This window comes from Barbus barbus (assembly GCF_936440315.1).
Source record: "Barbus barbus genome assembly, chromosome: 8".
Classification (NCBI taxonomy): Eukaryota; Metazoa; Chordata; class Actinopteri; order Cypriniformes; family Cyprinidae; genus Barbus; species Barbus barbus.
In genome coordinates this window covers 31,141,613-31,162,315 of record NC_136736.1, presented here as the reverse complement: position 1 = coordinate 31,162,315, position 20,703 = coordinate 31,141,613, and the positions used below count along the sequence as shown (strand labels likewise).

The 20,703-nt window shown below is 38.9% G+C and overlaps 1 protein-coding gene across 1 annotated transcript in view; it reads right to left on the bottom strand.

The window, feature by feature from the left end:
* The window catches only part of LOC306874416 (partitioning defective 3 homolog B-like), a 163,411-nt gene that overhangs the window by 37,460 nt on the left and 105,248 nt on the right, over window positions 1-20,703 (bottom strand). Inside the window, exons 17-18 of the mRNA XM_079424451.1 lie at window positions 13,313-13,528; window positions 11,077-11,260 (exon numbers count right to left, since the gene is read on the bottom strand). Coding sequence (XP_079280577.1) covers window positions 11,077-11,260; window positions 13,313-13,528 — 400 coding nt within the window. The remainder of the gene's footprint in view (window positions 1-11,076; window positions 11,261-13,312; window positions 13,529-20,703) is intronic.

The following is a 20,703-nucleotide window of genomic DNA, read 5'->3' as shown; positions in this document are numbered from 1 at the left end:
AGGAGAAATGAAGGAAAAAGAAACAATAAATGAGTTACATAGTGAGAAAGAGAGGTTTGATGGATTAAACACAGTAACTATAATTAGCCTCAAAAACACAGAATAAGGGGATTATCATGCTAATTCCAAACCAGTGAAAAACGGAATGATTAAGCAAAGCTATATTTCAAATACTCTTGCATCATTAGCAGCAACAGAATTCAAATGAATAGAGCTAGTAGATAAACTGAAAAATGAAGCACAAAACATTGACGACTGAAACAAAATTAGAGCTACAGTCTAGCTGCAAATCTTCACAAAATCCAGCCAATCTGGTACTACAGAAACTGACAGTAAAGCTTAATGTTATACTAAATCGGAATGTTTTCCTCTAATATCAAATTGATTAGGATGTATGTTTAGTGTTACATCATATGAACAACTGTAAAAGAAACTGTTTAAGATGTTCAATGAAAAGAGCAGTTTGCACCAATTTATAAAGCAAACGTTTACTCTGACAGGATGAAGCACATTCTCTTTCTCATCATCATTATAGAGACTCACAAAAAGGCAAACCACTACAGAAAACCAATCTGTTCAGACATTGCACTTCTGATGCAGATATATCAAAACAGTTCAAAGTTGTCAAACATTTTTTTCTCCAGTGTCAGTGAGGTGATAAGCACAAGTCTTGTCATTCTGTTTTTTTAAAATCATATACGTGTTATGTTTTACACAGTTGACCAAACTGAAAAGTCTTGTAACAGTTTTGAGTGGCATGTGTCCAAGCTGCAGATGGCGTCTTCCATAAAGCGCACATCAATCAAAACGGCCGGCGATTCACTGTGAGAATGACACTTTGACTGTCGGTTTGACAGCACGCATCTGTCACTTCCTGCTAGACTGAAGCAACATCTCCGTATATAATATTCAGATAGATGATGTTTATGGACCTCTCACCATATGATATCCATGCGAGCAAATTCGTTTCCACCCATGGTGAGAAAAAAATATATTTCTGAAGCAAAATAATGTGTGATTTCTTATGTATTAACATATAACGCACCAAAACACAAAACCAACACAAATCAATTAAATAAAGAGATTTAAACAAATCTAGTGTTCAATTCTTAGTCATAACTTGCCCATACAATGTTTTAGTATCCTTGAGATTTTTTTTACAGTTATACAGCAGTTTTTTTACAGTTATACTGCTATATAACTATAATAACCCTGGCCTTGTATTGCTTGTTTTACAGATATAAATTTTTTACATATGTTTTAAGGACATGAATTGAGGAGAGGAGTGCTAATAAGTTTAGAGGTGATTAGTCTTAAGATTTTCACATAGTATGGTTTTAAAACCTGCTTTAATAATTTGCAGTTAAAAAAAAAATGTTCCTCTATATTTCAGCATGTTGAATCTCCATGAAGGGATTTTCTTTCTTTTTTTTATTCAGCACCTGCTAATATTAAAAAGGTGTGAAAGTAAAGGTTAATGTGATTTGACCACTTCCAGGCCAGGCATGTCTCTGATGGGAAAGAGGCTGCTAACCTTTACCGTCAGAGCAGCATTCCTGCTGGAGAGAAGTCCATCAATCACACAGCTGTCTCATAACACCGCTCGCAATGAACCAGAGCTGGAGGTGGAAGACGAGGAGCAAGTGTCATGGGATACTGCTTGTGGTTTCCAGACTAAACCTTGATAGATTCAATATAACAGTGCGCGCTTAAACTGACACTCTCACTGTCTGTCTAATACACAAATGAACAATAATGCAGTATGAGAGCAGCTACGAAAATTGCTTATATATTCTGACCGTTCACACTCACAAAACACATCGATTTGTTCACAAAACAACACATCGGTATTAGTAGTGCACTTTTATTATTCTCGTTAATAATATTTTATTTCAAATATTAAATGTTTAAATATCTATTTAAATATAAATATTAAATATTTCAAAATGAATATTAAATACAAAAAATGACAATAATGTATATATAATAATACAATATAATATGATATAATACAGAACACAAAAGTAAATATTTATATATATTTATAATAGTGTGTCCGTGAAAATAGACAAAAAGCTCATATTACAATATATAGAGATCTTATAACACAGCCCATCACTTCTATTTTTAACTTGAGTTTAACTTCAAGTGTTATGCCTCGTGCATGGAAATCAGCACTGGTTCTCCCTTTGTTAAAAGGTGGTGACCCATCAATTTTGGATAACTATCGGCCAATTTGTAGGTTGTCTGTGTTGGCAAAAGTATTTGAATCTTTTGTTAATGATCAAGCGAAACAGTTCTTAACTGAAAATAAGGTTTTAAACGAATTTCAATCAGGCTTTAGATCAGGTCATAGTACTATTACAGCAGCTATGCTGGTTACAAATAATATTGTTAAATGCTTGGATAGTAAACAACATTGTCAGGGGTAGACAATAAGGGAAATTTGCCACTGGCCCTCTGGTGTGTCATAATGGGTCAACGCGTCGGGTATTGATCCCAATAATCACGAAAAAGAACAGTTTGCTTGAACAACATGAATGACATTTATTTTTTTTAAGGTAGGTTTAGTGCAAAGTGCAGCAAAACTGTGCAAAAACATGAAACAAGTGCAAATAAACCTATTGCATAGGATTCATTCTCCGTAGTAACACAGCAATTCATTATATTATGTTCATACCATAGGTTTCATACACGTTAACTTTTCTCTAACTTACTTGTCTGCATATGTGGGCATTGATCTGCAGAGCTCACAGTAAACCTCTTTTTTTTTCTTGATCGTAGCCCAGCCAATTCCAGTGATCTCGCCACTGGGGCTGAAACTTTCTCTGCCTTTTCTTTTCGTATTCCCTTTCGCTTTCCCTCAATTCCTCTGGTGATTTTCTCTTCCTTGCCTTCTCTTTTTTACCCGGCGTTTGGCCGGGTGATGTGGGTTTCAGAAACATGTAGCCTAGCTTAATAGTAGCTATAGGTAGGTGCTGAGCAGCAGTGTGCAGTTTGCGCGCGTAACCGCGGGAGCGAGCAAGGCAGTCGGGATCACGTAACGTGTTAGCGGTGGTTACCGAGACGATTAAACAGAAATCAAAACACAGAACCACAGGTGATTAATGTGAAATTAGACTTTTTTTAATCGAGGCATTATTTTTACTGGCCCCACCGGGCTAGTGGTTGGAGCGATCTGGTGGCCCTGACGGTTTTAAAAGTACATCCGGGCCACCGGGCCAATTATATTGTCGACCCCAGATTGTGCAGCATTATTTGTAGATCTCTCTAAAGCATTTGACTCTGTAGATCAGAAACTTTTATTTCAGAGGCTAAGTTGTATAGGTTTTAGTGAAATGGCTCTAAATTGGTTCAATAATTATTTGTCAGAAAGAACTGAAAATATTATTTCAACTGAACTAAAAATGATAAAAGGTATTCCACAGGGTTCTATTTTGGCACCAGTTTTATTTTCTATTTATATTAATTACATTGGTCGTGGGATAGCCTCAGCTAGAGTTCATTTATATGCTGATGACACAATAATTTACACAGTGGCACCTTCGGTGAATCAAGCCATAGAGCTCTTGCAAGAATCTTTTCGGTAACTGCAACTGTCATTGTCCAACTTAAAACTGGTTTTAAACTCAAATAAAAAAAAATACATGCTTTTCACTCGTTGCCGCACTGAAACAGATCATTCTATTTTAACTTTACAAGGAGAATCTATTGAAAGAGTAAATTGTTACAAATACTTGGGTATATGGTTGGATGACAAACTGGGATTTTTTGTACATATTGAACTAAAATTGAGTGTTCTTTTTTCGCTTAAAGAAATGTTTTCTTTTTGAAGCAAGAAAGAGAATTATACAAAGTTGTTTCCTCTCAGTGTTAGATTATGGTGATGTGATGATCTATATGCATGCAGGTTTATCTTCACTTAAAAAGTTGGACTATGTGTACCATGCTGCTTTACGTTTTGTGACGAGTGCTTCTTCATGCACTCATCATTGTATATTGTATGAATTGGTGGGATGGTCCTCTTTGTTTCAAAGAAGTAAAGTGCATATGCTGTTGTTTATAGCTAAGGCATTGTTAGGTAAATGACCTATGTATATCTGCAGTCTTTTATCCTTTTACACTTGTAATTGCAGCCCTAGATCTTCTGCTAAACTTCTTTTAAATGTTCCAAGAGTATATTCAGAGCTTGGCAAAACTGCCTTCTCTTTTTTTGCTCCCGCGTTATGGAACGAGTTGCAGAAGGTTATTATGCTGGAAACACTCCCCTCTTTAATTATATAAAAAAAAAAAAAAAAACTTTTATGGTCTACTCTAAAGGAAACATGTACTTGTTATGAGTAAATTTTGTAAAAGATTTTGTATCTCAATGGGACTATCCTGGTAAAATAAAGGATAAATAAATAAAAATAAAAATATAATATAATATGATATAATAATTTTAATTGGACACAAAACAAAATATTTGTCTATATTATATTATATCTTATCTTACACGGAACTCAAAAGTACGTATTTATAGCTAAATGCCCACACAATGAAAGTGAATGGCGACTGCTGTCAAACAAGACTTTTAAGGCTAAATTAAATCTGTGAATAACTATTTAAAATACGGTCTGTTTGTCACAGAAAGCTATTGTATGAGTTCAGAAGATTTGGAATACAGTGCATGAGTTATATAGACTAATTTTAGGGTGCTTTTTTCATGCTTTCTTGCCCTTTTTGGAGCTTGACAGCACCGGATCCCCTTTTTAGAAACCTAAATACAAGAAGGCGGCTTGTCATCATTTTACAAAAGTTTTCTTTATATAAAGTGACTAAGTTTTGACTTAAACTGCCACCTTGAGTTGTTAAAACACACATAGGCGTATCGTTAAACATCTAAGGTTTAATGCCTCTCGTAGACAACTTAGCTTAAGCATTTCATTGCGTTCAAAAAAGTTTGAGAGACGTGCACCGTGTCGAGACTTGTGAAGTTTGAAGACACAGATGAACTTACAAATGAACCCTCACAAACAAACACGCAAAGGAGGGCCTGCCACGAGCGATTAAGTATGCAAAAGCTCATTAATATTCATAAGTCTCTGCACCTTTTCTGCTAATATGAATGTGTTTTTAGTCCACAAAGCCTGACTGACAGAACACATCGGCATGAATAAATGAAGAAATCACTGCAGAATGGGGTTCAATTTTAGAAACAGATTTCAGTAATTAGCCTCTCGCGGGCTGCACTGAGCGATTGTGTTAACAGCTTCATATGTTCCCACTCAGACGGGAAATAAAACGTGATGTGTCCATCCCGCACCCCACTGAAGCATGTGCGCTATGCTAAATATAAGCTAGAATTCAAGATGTCAACAAACAGATATGGAATCCATTATAAACGTCATTGTGTGATTATATGTGCTCCAAATGTCATAACCATGCACTCTGTGTGAAGGCATATTGTGTGTGTGAAGACAGTTAAACACTATTAACTACTATTAACTACTTACAACACACGTTTTGTCTGCAAATCAGCTCTTAAAGGTGAAGTTTGTAATTTTTTTTTAATGTCAAAATACATTCTGTGAACCCAGTTTATTGTTCACTGACTACGTTAAGTACACTATTAATGGTTTATTGCCCCCAAACGATTGAGCCTTTGAGGCACAATCAATACATTTAGAGTGGTCCGGTCAGAACTGTCAATCATTCCAGCTCAACCAATAGCGAGGGTTTGGGGCGTGGCTACTGTAGCAGGCTGAGCCAGAGGGTGTTTAGATGTTGAGAGGCCATTGCTGTTAAATTTGTTAGAATTAGAAGACAAAATTAGAAGTATTGCCAAAATACGTAGACAGAGACAACAGGGTAAAACATAAGTAAAGAGTGGCAGTGCTTTTGCAAGATGGAGGAATTTGATGGAATGTATAGGTTTCAATGAAAATGCTGAACTTGTGCAGTTTCTTGTCAACAGGTAACATCACTTAAGTTTTTGCCACACGTTTATTTATGTTTATTCACTTCATAGCCTTGTTCAGACTGTCGGTCCAAATCCAATTTTTGTGCATATCCGATTGGAATCTGATCATAGTTAGCAAGTCTAAATGACAAAATATTACATGAAATTCGATTTTTAACAAAACCGTTTCAAGCTACATTCATACTGTTCTGTATTCAAATCTTATTTCTGGAAATAAGTTTCAATCTGACCACTCAGGTTGAATTTTGTGTAGCTTTTTCACATTCTCAAACCACATAAAACAAACACGTCAGACATTGTTTGTAGAAAACATGCTGAACGTCTTGACAGGATCAAGGTTGCGTTGTTGCAAAGTACAAGTCAAGTGGAATATGACTCTATACCGCTGGTCTACCCACCTTTTAGAGTTTTGATACCGGCGGGGACAGCGACGAGGAATAAAGCCGCGCATTCCAGCTTCCTAACTAACCATGTCCATACTACCTTTCTGGGCCTTGAACGTGGTAGTGGCACTGCTGTCTGTGCAGGGTCAGTAAGCTCTTGGATTTCATCAAAAATATCTTAATTTGTGTTCCAAATATGAACAAAGGTCTTATGGGTTTGGAACAACATGAGGGTGAGTAATTAATGACAGATTTTCATTTTTGGGTGAACTATCCCTTTAATATTAGAATTGTGTATACATGATGTCATTGTGTGATTATGTAAACAAACTAACGAAGTGGTTATTTGAACCAGGTCATTGAAACGAACTGTCCGACAAAACCAGTTTGCAGAAAAGAATCAGACTTCCCATCACTAATAGTAGCGCAGAAATTGCATACTTTACCTTTAAAATCAAATTAACCTATTTTTATATTTCTGTCAGGGTAATAAAAACAGTTTCAATTACTACTTGTGTCAACGAAAATGTTTAAATTTAGCCTCGTAGGCAGCGCGTCGACATGTAGCGCCGTTGCGCTTCGGGCGTCCCGTGTTCGAGTCCCGGCTCGCAGACCTTTCCCGATCCTGTCCCCCCTCTCGCTCTCCAACTTCGTTTCCTGTCTAACTACAGTCCTATCAAATAAAAAGGAAAAACCTCCAAAAATAAAACAAAATAAATAATTAAAAAAAAATTTGAAGACTTAAAATTTTCACATGGCTGACAATAATAAAAATATCACAAGACACCTTAGTTACCACCTTAGCAAATACTGAAAATGTTTTCAGCCCAAATCTTACCCCATCACGGTGAGTTTTACACAGGCAAATACCACTAAAACTTCCCTAAGGAAATGTAAAATCTTATGTATTTGCTCAAATATTGCAGAGACATTTCTGTGTTAGATTGTCAGTCACTAATGCTTGTTTTCACAAGGCGGTAAGTATTAGCTGTTTTATAGGCCGTGTAACTCTAAGTCACTGTAATTGAAGCCATGGTTGAATGTTTCTCTAAGGAGTCGTAAAAGACTGTGCACAGCAGAAGCTACTCGACACGGCTGCATTACTATACAGAATCACATACTCAAATGATCTTTGAAAGAATCGAAAGCAAACTAAATGTAATACAACTTCAATAACGCAAAACTGTAGGAGGAACAACATTCACAACATGTCAAGAGCGCAGCAGGAGAGCGCTGACTTTCTTTAAAATCATCCAGGGATTAAACGGAGCCAAATGCTAAATTTAAGTAAATTAAAGAATCATCTCCATTTCAGATTACTGTCAAAGCCATCTGCTCACTCATAAACAAACACTATAAGCGTGTTTATAGCGGCACTAGTATGTGTCTAACTGCTGTTGGTTTAGGAATGCAAGATGATTGGATGGATTTGTTGGTTCAGATTTGGAACGTTACACAGAATTGAGGTGGACGGATCAGAAAGCAGCAGACGTGTGCGTTTTATATCAGAGCGGAGTGAGGGAGATTATGACACACCAGAGAATGGTGTCAAAATGTGGGTTCGGTGTCAAAATAACCTCATGTGAGGGTTTTATTTATTTGATGATTGTGTGAGGCTGAATTTGCATGTTTAAAAGGATGAATTCTGTAGAGCATGTTTTTGTGTGACTTTCAGCTAAAATATGTAGTTAAAAAGATCTCACTAAATATATATATACACACACACACACACACACACAGAGTCATGGCCAAAAATATCGGCACCCTTGCGGAACATTGTTCCAATTGCAAATGTTTTGGTATTCACATGCTTATTGTTTTTGTTTGCACTGCAACAACACAAAAAAACTAAGAAGACATTTCACACAGAACTCAAAAATGGACTGGACAAAATTATTGGCACCTTGTCACAATTGTCAGAAATAATTGCTTTTCAAGCATGTGATGCTCCTGTAATTTGTATTTAGACACACCTGTGGCAAGTAACAGGTGTGGGCAATACAGTAATCACACTTTCAACCAGTTAAAATGGAGAAAAGTTGACTCAACCTTTGTGTTGTGTGTCACACTGAGCATGGAGAAAAGAAAGAAGTGTAATGGAGTTGTCTGTAGATTTGAGAGAAAAAATTGTGGAAAAACATGGACAATCTCAAGGCTATAAGTCCATCTCTAGAGATCTTAATGTCCCTGTGTCTACTGTGCGCAATATCATCAAGATGTTTACAGCCCATGGCACTGTAGCTAACCTCCCTGGACGTGGATGGAAGAGCAAAATTAATGAAAAATTACAATGAAGGATTGTTCGAATGGTGGATAAAGAACCCCGATTAACTTCCAAACAAATTCAAGCTGATCTGCAGACACCGAGTGCAACAGTGTCAGCTCGTACTATCCGTAGCCATCTGAATGAAAAGGGATGCTATGGTAGGAGACCCAGGAGGACACCACTGCTGAGACAAAGGCATAAAAAAAGCAAGACTGGAGTTTGCCAAAACCTATGAGACAAAACCACAATCCTTCTGGGAGAACGTACTGTGGACAGATGAGACAAAAGTAGAGCTTTTTGGTAAAGGACATCATGGCACTGTTTACAGAAAAAGAAATGAGGCCTTCAAAGAAAAGAACACAGTCCCTACAGTCAGACATGGTGGAGGTTCAAAGATGTTTTGGGATTGCTTTGCTGCTTCTGGAACTGAATGCCTTGACTGTGTGAACGGTATCATGAAATCTGATGATTACCAAAGAATTTTGGGGCGCAACGTAGTGGCCAGTGTCAGAAAGCTGCGTCTCCACCAGAGGTAAAGGGTCTTCCAGTGGAAGAGGATCCCAGCAACAGCCTGTGCAGCTCTGGTGAATTCCATGCCCAGGAGGATTAAGGCAGTGCTAGATAACAATGGTTCCCCTACAAAATATTGACACTTTGGACACAGTTTTGACATGTTCACTTAGGGCGTACTAATTTTTGTTGCCGGGTATTTGCACAATAATAGCTGTTTTATATATATATATATATATATATATATATATATTGTGTGGTTTTGTAATATCTGTGTCACATATTTCCTTATGTGTCATGGTAGATGGGATTCTTATTATAGAATCGAAAAATAATATTAATAAGATAAATATTAATCGAAAGATATCACGGCAGGCAGCCAAAACACGAATCTGACGCTCTATTGTTTTCATGTTGAAAGCAGCCCACAAATCCATCTGTAACTGTGGCCCATACAAACAGCACATCTGTCTTCAAAACCACAACATTTTCACCCCTAAAAGGGAAGAAATTAAAATCACCCATTTGTTCTGCTACAAAGTTGAAAAACGAACCAAGAATCACGCTCGCATGTTTATAATTTTCTTTTTTCTTTTTTTTAAGATGATGAAAAGCACCCGTGAAGACTTTACAATTAGATTAAATTGTACCATAACACAATGGCTAATTAAGTCATTTTTCAAATTCAATAAGGAAGCAGATTGGAAAGCAGAGATGTGATACGAGTAGTCTGGCAAAACCCCTCAATGAATACGCCCAAGCTGTTCGGCTGACTGCTATTTGGCCACGAGTTTGGATTTCTGTTAATTTCATCAGCGTTAAAGAGAGGGGAACGGTAAAACCCTTTCACGTGACTCACGATTTCAATGCTTCTCTCAACACAACTGTCGTGCCACTTTGACCGCCGCTTGAAAAGCGTTACAGTCATGATTTTACAATGTAGCTATGTAGTGTAGACAGTAAACGGTGATAATAGTATGAAAAACAAACCAAAGCGGTAACGTTTTAGCTAAAAACAAAACAATGTCCTTGACTTTCATCCGTTCTTGTACTTTTTGCCCATTTTCCACGATTCAAATGATTACCAATGGATAAGATCAAGTCACAACTTGCACTATTTCACTCAGAAACATGTCATTATGGAAGTCAAATGGTTTGTGCATACAATTTCTTGTCGACTTTGTAAGCTAGCAGTGACAAAATGTTGAAATTTTCCAAAGCTAGCAAACACAAAATCACAAAAAAACTGATTAAAATGAAGGTTTCCATGCAAATACAGGGATCTACTGATCAATTGATAGTCAAAGCTGGAAAAAAGGGGTCAGTCCTCACAGAGGAAACACCGAAGCTCTATTTTATAGTTCAGAGACACATACGCTGTCATTCAATCATCTTTCATCTCATATGAAAAGAGTTCTCATGTCCGCCAAAAGGAAAAGAGATTATGCATGAAGCCCGAATTTAAAACCGTCAAACACAAGCCTGTCGATCTCAATTAAAGACGTGGATATCACTGTATGTCTGTCATCTTATCAGTCTCTGTCTATATTTATAAAATCACACAAAGACAGCATATAGTTAGTTCACTTTTCTTGTCCTCAATTACCATGGAGCTGTAATTATAGGAAGGCCTCCATGTGCAGCTGCGTCAGGAGGCCCTCATGCAGAATCATCATTCATCTCCTCATAAAACTCTGATTATATATAAGTGGATCAGCATTAATTTAGTTCTACAAGACTATTTTCTAACTTCTTTTGGACTATTAAGATTAAACATCAGATTCCTTCATTTCAAAAGACAGTCATTTTCCATGATGTGGCTCCTTTCAGAGCTGCAAAACCCAACATTTTACGGGAAATCATTTGGCACAAATCACTGCATTTCTCGTTAATATTTCTTTTTATGCTTGTTTGAAACTGTGATGAGAGTGTATTTCTGGCTTTCAGACTCGTACCTCAACAATCCAAATCCTTTTTTCTTTATCTTTTTCTCAGGGTCTTCGGGCTCATCCTTCTTTTTGCTCTTTTTCTCTTTCTTCTTTTTGGTTTTCTTTTTCTTTACCTTCTTCTCCTCATCCAGATCCTGACGAGAAGAGCTGCTGGCGGGTGTGTCTCTTCCGGAATCTTCCTCAGAGTCATCTGTTGGTGAAGAACAAAGACCCAGACATGAGCAAACACCTAATGAGATCGAATCATAAGGAATCAAACAGACTCCACAAAACAGACTCCCGTTTGTCAGTAAATGAAGAAGAAATTCTCTCTTTACGGTATTTTTACCTGTAAATCAAATCCAGATGGGAATTTTAGCAAAAGGTATATGCATTAAAAAATAAATAAATAAATAAATAAAAATCACACATTTGAACAGAAAAAAAAATAATGATATAAAAGCAAATATTTAAAAATTCACAATTAATATCAATCAGTCCTACATAGATAAATTAATGAGATTACTAGAAATGTATTATTTTCAAAGTCCGTACTAAAAGTAATAAGTGTTAAAAGGAACGCAATGTCATATTTCACCCCCCCCCCCCACCCACCCAAAAAAAACTAAAATAAAAGTTTTTTTTGTTGTTGTGGGGCATTTTGCATAATATAAAGTACATTTATTTCCCAAAAAAAAAAAAAAAAAAATACTGCAATGTGGGGGAAAAAACATTATTTAATTATAAAATTAATATTTAAAGGTTAGAATTAACTTAACAATCTGTAATTTTTTATGTTAAGTATTTACACATTGTGGCAGTATTTATACATTTTATTTGCATCCTTAACGCACCAGCAAATATCATTTTCTTCAAATATCTATTTTTTTTCATTTTATAACTTTACTTTAGGTGTGACATGTGCATGTTTGGGTGTTATTCACCCTCCTGTTGCATCGGGTGGGTTGTTACTAAGTTGATATCCACAGAGCTCCATTCATCCACCACCTCTGCTAAGGGTGCAGAAAGCTTGACATTAATTCATGACACCTTATAGGCTCTAATCAAAGGCATCTCTGGCTAGTGCTGAAGTTCTGTCTCCATTTCTCATTTAGAAGAGGTCTTTAATGTCAATGAGAAAGAGAAGGGGTGATCCGTGCCCTTGAATCTGCTGACTTGCTGCTGGAGGTTCACACAAAAATCTGATTCACTCCTCACTGGCTCACGAAGCTCAATGAGACACAGAGAGTCAAATTCATCTCTCAAATGAGCTACTAAAAGTGATGGAGCTTCACTGGCACCCAACCGTTCTGAGATATCGCTCTGAACTTTAGAAGAGATTTAAAGTCAACATGAAACCACATTTGCAACCCATTTTACTTCCATAATGTGACATTTCTAAAACTCAACAGTTCAAGTTATATTCTTTTTATTTATTTTTTTTTGGAATTTTGTACAATAATAATTTGTTCCCAATAAGTAGAAAGTGAGAGGGAATTTCAATTTCATGTTGACTTTAACTTTCAAAATGCAACAGCATATATAATGAGGAAAAATGCACATTAAGACTTAAGCTTATGGGGTGTTTTGAAGAGAGTAATGAATGTGATGCAAGATGCACTTTTGGCGAAGTGAGAATAAGTGGTATGCAGTTGTAACTGTTAGCACATGTTTGGCAAAACTCTCGCAACTGTGCTCAGCAACATGCATTTACTGCTATGCAGTTCATATCCTGACCGCTAGATATCGGTCTTCATCTCTGAACTTAAACAGTGACAGGAAATACTAGCATCAGGGCACTCCACTAATGTTAGCGTTAATATAGTTCGCTGCCAGTAATAGAGGATGAAAGAAGTGTTCCAGTTCTCGTTTCGGTGTACAAAGCTGAAGTGTGGCGCCATTTGGGCTTTTGTGGTAATGTCCGCGGCGCGAGCACAACCTCGGTTCTGAAACTGAACTTAACACAAAACCTACTAAAATGAGAAAAGTAGATACAATTATTAAAAAAAAAAAAATTAAACCTAAACTGAAATGTAAATGAAAACCGAAAATATCAAAATAAAAGCTAATTCAAACGAATAATAAATACTATAATAGTGTATAAAAAAGAAAATTACACTGAATCTGCCTAGTCTCAATTATACCAATTATTATATATATATAATCTAATAAATGTTTAACGATTTAATGTTGTATTTACATATTTTACCTTTTATTAGTTATATAACACTTTCAATGGTTTTACATTTTTCTCTGAACTCACCGTCCTCAGGTTCAGAAGGTCTGTCGTAGGACTTGTCGATGGCGTATCGGAAGCTGAGGTTGCATCCTCGGCCTCTCACCATGTGCGCGCGTGGGCGATGGAAGGGCACCTCGTCCTTAACAACCTCCTCCATCGCTGTCTGGAGACTCTCCAGTGAACTGGACTTCTGCAGACCTAACCTGGGTCCCAGAGCTGTCCCATTAGAGGAGAGGGCTTCTGAGACAGGGACATGGAGGTATGTCAGTGATGGGAGGATGGAGGATGGTAATGAAAGGTGAAGATTTGAAAATAAGGTCAAGATTAGAAACAGTGTATAGGGTCCTGCTGAAAAGACCAGCGCCATCAAATAATATGAAATGGCAAATCAGGACTAACCAGCTTGGACCGTCAAGAAGATTCCCACTGGTCTGAGCTGATCTTTTCAACAGGGTGGTCACAAGTTGTGAATTGAAAATGCAACAGTTGGTGGTGAGCTGAGCTGAAAGTCTAATGGATTTGGACGCATTCAAAGAACAGACAGAGATGAAATATGCAAAGACGGCTGTAGGACGGAGGGTGGATGATGAAACCTCAAGGTGAGGGTGAAAGAGCATCACAGAATAAATGAGGCGTGGCATACGTGGACCAGACGTGCAGGAATACTAAACAGAAAAGTAGTAGTAGTAGAAGTAGTCCAGGAGTGAGGAGCAATAAATGAAGTACTGAGAGATGAAGAACAACTGTGATTCCGTAAGCAATGCAAACCACTGAGAACAACGACACCAGGAGCAGGAGGAGAAGGTGAGGGATTACAACAAGCACAAACAAGAGAAGAAAATGGAGGAATAGAACAAATCCAAGGGCTCCAAACACTGAAAGGGCAAAAGAAAGTTGGGGAAAAGAAGAAAAAAAATAAGTGCTTGGTGCTTGAGAGGTAAAAAGTGGCATGCAGGAAAGAGCACATCAAATTCAAATTCAAATTTTATTTGTCACATACATATACATACGTAGTACGACATGTAGTGAAATGTATTGTACGACTGTCCAACAAATTGTCCAACAAAATTAGAAAAACCTCAAGTTTACAAAAATACAAATAGAAAAAGTACAGTAAACATATATACAGAATAAACTAGCAATAAAATAAAATAACAAATAGATATGAGAATAAAAAATAGAATATGATTCTATATAGATTCTATAAAAAGTAAAGTGTATGTCAGTGATAAAGTGTCCGTGTGCTGTGCTGTGCAGTGCAGTAAAGTGTATAAGTGAGTAAAAGGATACTAAAGACAAAGACAAATGGTATGTAAGTCCCACTCATTTATCCTTTCGTAACCTTCTACAAATTAGTGCAGATTGTACTTGAAAAATGTGCAAAGTGGAAGTGTGGGGTGATGTGATTAGAGTGGAGAGTGGTTTAGACTCCGAATGGCCTGCGGGAAGAAGCTCCTCCTCATTCTCTCTGTGTTCGCCTTCATGGAGCGGAAGCGTCTCCCTGAACGCAGCAGAGAAAAGAGTCCATTGTTGGGATGGCTGAGGTCCTTCACTATCTTCCTGGCCCTGGTCAGGCACCGCTTGCTGTAGATGTCCTGCAGGTTAGGGAGCTCGGTGTGAATGGTACGTTCCGCTGAACGCACCACCCTCTGGAGGGCTCGTCTGTCCTGCATAGTGCAGTTCCCGAACCAGGAAGTGATGCTGCCCGTCAGGACGCTCTCGATGGTGCAGGTGTAAAAAGTCTTAAGCACCCGAGAGGGAAGTCTAAAGTCCTTTAAGCGTCTCAGATGGTACAGACGCTGCCTGGCCTTCTTCACCAGGGTGCTGGTATGACAGGACCAAGTCAAGTCCTGCGTGATGTGAACACCCAGGTATCTGAAGCTGTCCACTCTCTCCACTGGAGTCCCGCTGATCGTGATCGGCTGGTACGACCGCTCCTGCTTCGTACTGAAGTCCACTATCAGCTCCTTAGTTTTGCTGATGTTCAGGTGTAGACTATTCACCTGGCACCAACTCTCCAGGTTCTTAATCTCCTGTATGTAGGCCGTCTCGTCGTTGTCTGAGATCAGGCCCAACACAACAGTGTCATCAGCAAACTTAATGATGGTGGTGGAGTTGGAAGTGGCCACACAGTCATAAGTGTACAGTGAGTACAGCAGGGGGCTCAGAACACAACCTTGAGGGGCTCCGGTGCTTAGGGTGATGGAGGATGAGGTGTGTTTACCCATCCGTACGGCTTGCTGTCTGTCCTTCAGGAAGCTGGAGATCCATTGGCACAAGGATGTGCTGAGACCAAGGACCTCCAACTTGGAGGTGAGTGTGGAGGGAATTATGGTGTTAAACGCTGAACTGTAGTCCACAAACAGCATTTTTACATAATTCCCTTTTCTGCAGTCCAGGTGACTTGTTGTGGTGTGGAGGAGGTGTGAGATGGCATCCTCCGTGGAGCGGTTATGTCTGTATGCAAACTGTAGTGGATCCAGTGTGTCTGGTAGTGATGCAATGATGAAGTCTCTGACCAGTCTCTCAAAGCACTTCATCACCACTGATGTGAGGGCTACAGGGCGATAGTCGTTTAGGCAGGTGGGCTGCGGTTTCTTGGGGACAGGAACAATGGTGGACTGCTTAAAGCATGAGGGGACTATGGACTGTTCCAGGGAGAGGTTGAAGATCTCGGTGAACACCGGTGCTAGCTGGTCAGCGCAGGCCTTCAGAACCCGACCTGTGATGCCATCTGGTCCTGCTGCCTTCCTGATGTTCACTCTCTTGAATGCCCTCCTCACGTCATGCTCCGTGATGGTGAATACGTTGTCCTCACCGGCTTCCTCAGCGTGCATGCAGTTAGCACTGCTAGCGCCGTTAGCGTGATTAGCTGCAGCCTCGAAGCGAGCATAAAAAGTGTTCAGCTCGTCAGCCAGAGAGGCGTCCGCATTCCCCGATCTGGAGGGTGGTGTTTTATAGTCCGTGATGGTTCTAAGTCCCTGCCACAGGCTCCTAGAGTCGCCATGTTGGAATTGCGACTCTAGTTTCCTCCCGTAGCGCTGCTTCGCCTCCTTCACCGATCTGCGCACGCTGTAAGATGCAGCCTTGTAATCATCCATGTTCCCGGTGATGAGCCCTGTGTTGTAGGCAGCGGAGCGGGATCTCAGGGCGTCGCGGATGGTTTTATCCACCCACGGCTTCTGGTTGGGAAACGTCCTGATGATGGTTTTCTGCACCGTATCATCCATTAGTTTCTCTATAAATCCCACAACCGCTTCCGTAAACAAGCTGACGTCATCAGAGCTGCGCCGGAACATGTCCCAGTCTGCGTCATCTAGCGCGTCCTGCAGAGCGGCCACCGATTGGTCCGTCCAGCGTTGGACCTCCCTCTGCACCGGGGCTTCCTGTTTCAGCCTCTGTTTGTAAACAGGCATGAGGAAGATGGCGGCGTGGACCGATTTCCCAAACGGTGGTTGTGACTGTGCCTTGTAGCTGTTCTTGTATGGGGTGTAACAGTGATCTAATGTCCTTTCGCCCCTGGTGGGGCAGCTGATGTGCTGATGGAAGTTCGGCAGTGCACGCTTGAGGTTGGCACTGTTGAAATCTCCCAAAACAATGAATGCGGCGTCCCGGTGCTGTGTCTGGTGAAGGTGTAGTGTTTCATGTAAATCCCATATCGCAGTGTCCGTGTCCGCTTGAGGTGGAATATAAACGGCACTGACGATGACCGAGCTAAATTCCCGAGGGAGATAAAAAGGGCGACATTTGATGGTCAGAAGTTCAAGATTCGGTGTGCAGGAGCGTGAGAGGGGAACAATGCTCGCGCTGTCACACCAGTGTTCGTTCACCATCAGACATACTCCACCTCCCCTAGTCTTCCCCGAGTCCAGCGTTCTGTCCATGCGGTAAACCGAGAAGAACTCGGCCGGCTGGATGGCGTGGTCTGGTACCGCTGGGTTCAGCCATGTCTCGGTGAAGCAGAGAAGGTTGCAGTCCCGAATGTCCCTCTGGAACCTGACTCTTGCCCTGAGGTCATCGAGTTTGTTATCCAGCGACTGGACATTGGCGAGCAGGACACTTGGTAAGGGAGCGCGGTGTGCGCGAGCCCTCAGCCTGTTCCTGACGCCGGCTCGTTTCCCTCGAGGACGCCGGTACGGGTCGGGTCCTTTGTTCCTCCTCAGGATCTCGCTTGGCCAGGATGGGTCCGGGTTCAAAATCGGCGAAAGGTTAGTGCATTGTGCACCAATAGAAATAAGAGTGGCCCTGTCGTATGTAAGAATGGCCATCTTACAAAAAGAAACCGGTGTTTATAGTTAACAATACGAAAAAATAACAAAAAAAGACAAAGTTTGGTCGGAGCAGTCGTGACGGCAGCCGATCTCACCGGCGCCATCTTCAGAAAGGTATCCATCATGATTTAAATGGACGCTTCAGCCAAAAACTAAAACTCCGTCATCGTTCACTCACTTTCATGTCAAACCAATCAACACAAATGGAGAAGTTTTAAAATTTCCCCTGTTAGGTTTCTCTGATGAAAAAAAAAAATCGGGTTTAGAAAGACATGAGGGTGAGTAAACGATGACAGAGTTTTCATGTTTGGCTCAAGTATCTCTTTAAGAAATATTTTTGTTCCCAAACCAGCAGTGAAAATGTGTATACAAAAGAATAAATTAATAATCCACTGAAGGTCACACGTCGTTTTACTACAGCTCCATAGGTAGTTTCTAGGCACAAAACCAAGTTGAAATGTGGTAAAATCACTGTAAACATTTAACATCTAACTTTTACAAACCATCAGCAAAAGCAAAATGAAAAAAAGATCAATGTTTTTATAAATAAATGTCACCAAACTGTAAGACAGCTGTAATCTTTGAAAAATATTTGTTGATTTCACTATTTTTATATTTTCTAAATATGACATTGTACGGAGCCCCTAAAAGCTCATGGTGGTGGAAAGATTTTGGGGTGGGTGAAAAAAATTCAGGGTGGGAGGAAAAAATATTTTTCAAATCTTTTGCGTTCTCTCGCAAAACTTTGCGTTCCCTCGCAAAGCAATCATTTTTTTAAATTACAAAGAAGGAAGCTCAAATCTGGTAGTTTTTCATAAAAGCCAATCCCTGGTACAAAGAAAAAAAAAATCCAATTGAATGAAATGCCTATATACTACATAAAAAATCTTGCAGACCCCAAAATTTTTAAATGTTTTTGAAAAGTCTCTTCACTAAGAGTTCTGTTTCACTAAGGCTGCATTTATTTCATCAAAAATATATTAAAAATAGCAATTTTGTGAAATATTAAAACAAATTAAAATAACTGTATGAATATATTTTAAAAAGTAATTTATTCCTGTGATATAAAGCTAAATTTTCAGCATCATTACTCCAGTCTTCAGTGTCACATGATCCTTCAGAAATCATTAGAATATGCTGATTTGCTGCTCAAGAAACATTTCTGATTACTATCAATGTTGAAAACAGTTGTGCTGCTTAATAATTTTGTGGAAACCGATTTTTTTTGCAGGATTCTCTGAATAAAAAAAAGGAAAGAACATTATTTGAAAATAAAAATCTTTTGTAATATTATAAATGTCTTTACTGTCACGTTTGATCAATTTAATTCACCTTTCTGAAAAAGATAATTATTTATTCATTTTTTCCTTCGTACAGACCCCAGACTATTGAACACAGTGCATATATAATTTAAACTCAAAACTGGTTTCAGCCTGTGCTCAGTCTCATAAATTTAATTGACGCCTAAATATGTCGAAATAAATAAGGGAAGTGGTGTGTGGGATCCATGGCCAGTCCTTGTTCTGGGATTTCATAATGCATAAATTAGGCACTGGATAAATCTATTTCACTTTTATGGAATGCAGCTGGAATCGGTAGGATTGAAGTAGTGAAATGTTTAAAATGCAGTTTTCATTTCCACAGCGCTGCACGCATGCATGTCGACACACATAAACACACGACACAGATGGCCCTCTCTGGGACACTTACATAAATCAATCTAAACCAGCACAACATGGCTGCTCTCAACCTGAATCAACAGCAAACTAGACGAATGAGAAACAGACACAGACCGAGAGAAACGACAGCGAGACAGGAAAGACATTTGAACGACTTCTTAGGAAATAAAATGGTAATTGGCAAAGTCTCTCCGGCAGACAGATACCTGTATATGCTGCCATTATCACGAAAAGGGAAAATAATGAGACGAAGAGCAAAACAAACAAATCAGCAGAAGCAGCGCTGCAGGGCTGAGCGGTAACTGGGCGACTGCCATGCAGCTCCTGGAAGAAGAGGAAGAGAGATGAATTGGAGGATGTTGAACTGTGAACTAAAGCGCCGCAGAACCCGTGAGCAACGCAGCCTCTATGAGTGGTCTTCATCTGGACGAGAGGGGCAACAGGAAAATGTAGGTGTGTTGGAGGGAAGCCAGCGAGAGAGAGAGAGCGCTGCCTCCAGCATCTTTCATCTATCCTCTTAATGGACATGTTCTCCTCTCCTGTGGACCGAGACTCGGCTCTTCATTGTACCAACTACACACACACATACATACAAACATACACACCTCGCTTTGTTTGCAAGAAGGAGAGATATACTTCACTAATTTGTGCACAAAAACAATAAAAGTAGTCAAAATGAAATCAAAATTGACCTGGTTTACTTTCTTAATTCTTTTTATGCCTGTTTCAACTGTGCACCTTTTTGAATTGCAACATAAACGTGGTTAAAATCACAGTTTAAGAACTATTTGACCTTTCAGTGGTCAGTGACTGTCGAGCTTCTCCTGACAGCTTTTACCTCAGCTGAAAATATAAAACCTGGAAAATATTTAGCTTGTAAAGTAGAGATAGAGAATACGAAAATAGGACAAGCACGTTGTTATGGGTATGTGCATTTTTGTGACTGGTGGAGTTCATATTTGGTTATAAACAGTGCAAGGAATGGATATTATTTATATATATCCTACCTGCCATAAAATATATAAAAAAATAAAAATAAAGCTGAATTTACATGCTAAAAAGAGAAAATTGCTTGTTTTAATTAAATAATGCAAGCTTAGCTAGTTAATGAAAATGAAAATATGAGGGACACTTTTTTATGGGTATGTACATTTTTGTGATTGGTTGAGTTCACATCTTGTAAGGCAACGAGGAATGGATATTAGTTAAAGAAAACTTAGTTTAAAATAAAAAAATAAATGCAAATTTAATAAAACAATGCAGGATACAGTTTCACGGTAATTCAAAATATTTTCTAATATATTTTCTAGTTTACCTGCTATTAGCAAAGCAAGCAAAACATTTAAATACACACACAAACCCAAACCACACTATTTCATGCTATCAGCTATATGCTTCACTATCAGCTTTCACAATAAATTCTATCTAAAGCTTAATATGAACGTTAACAGCGAAGTGATTTTGA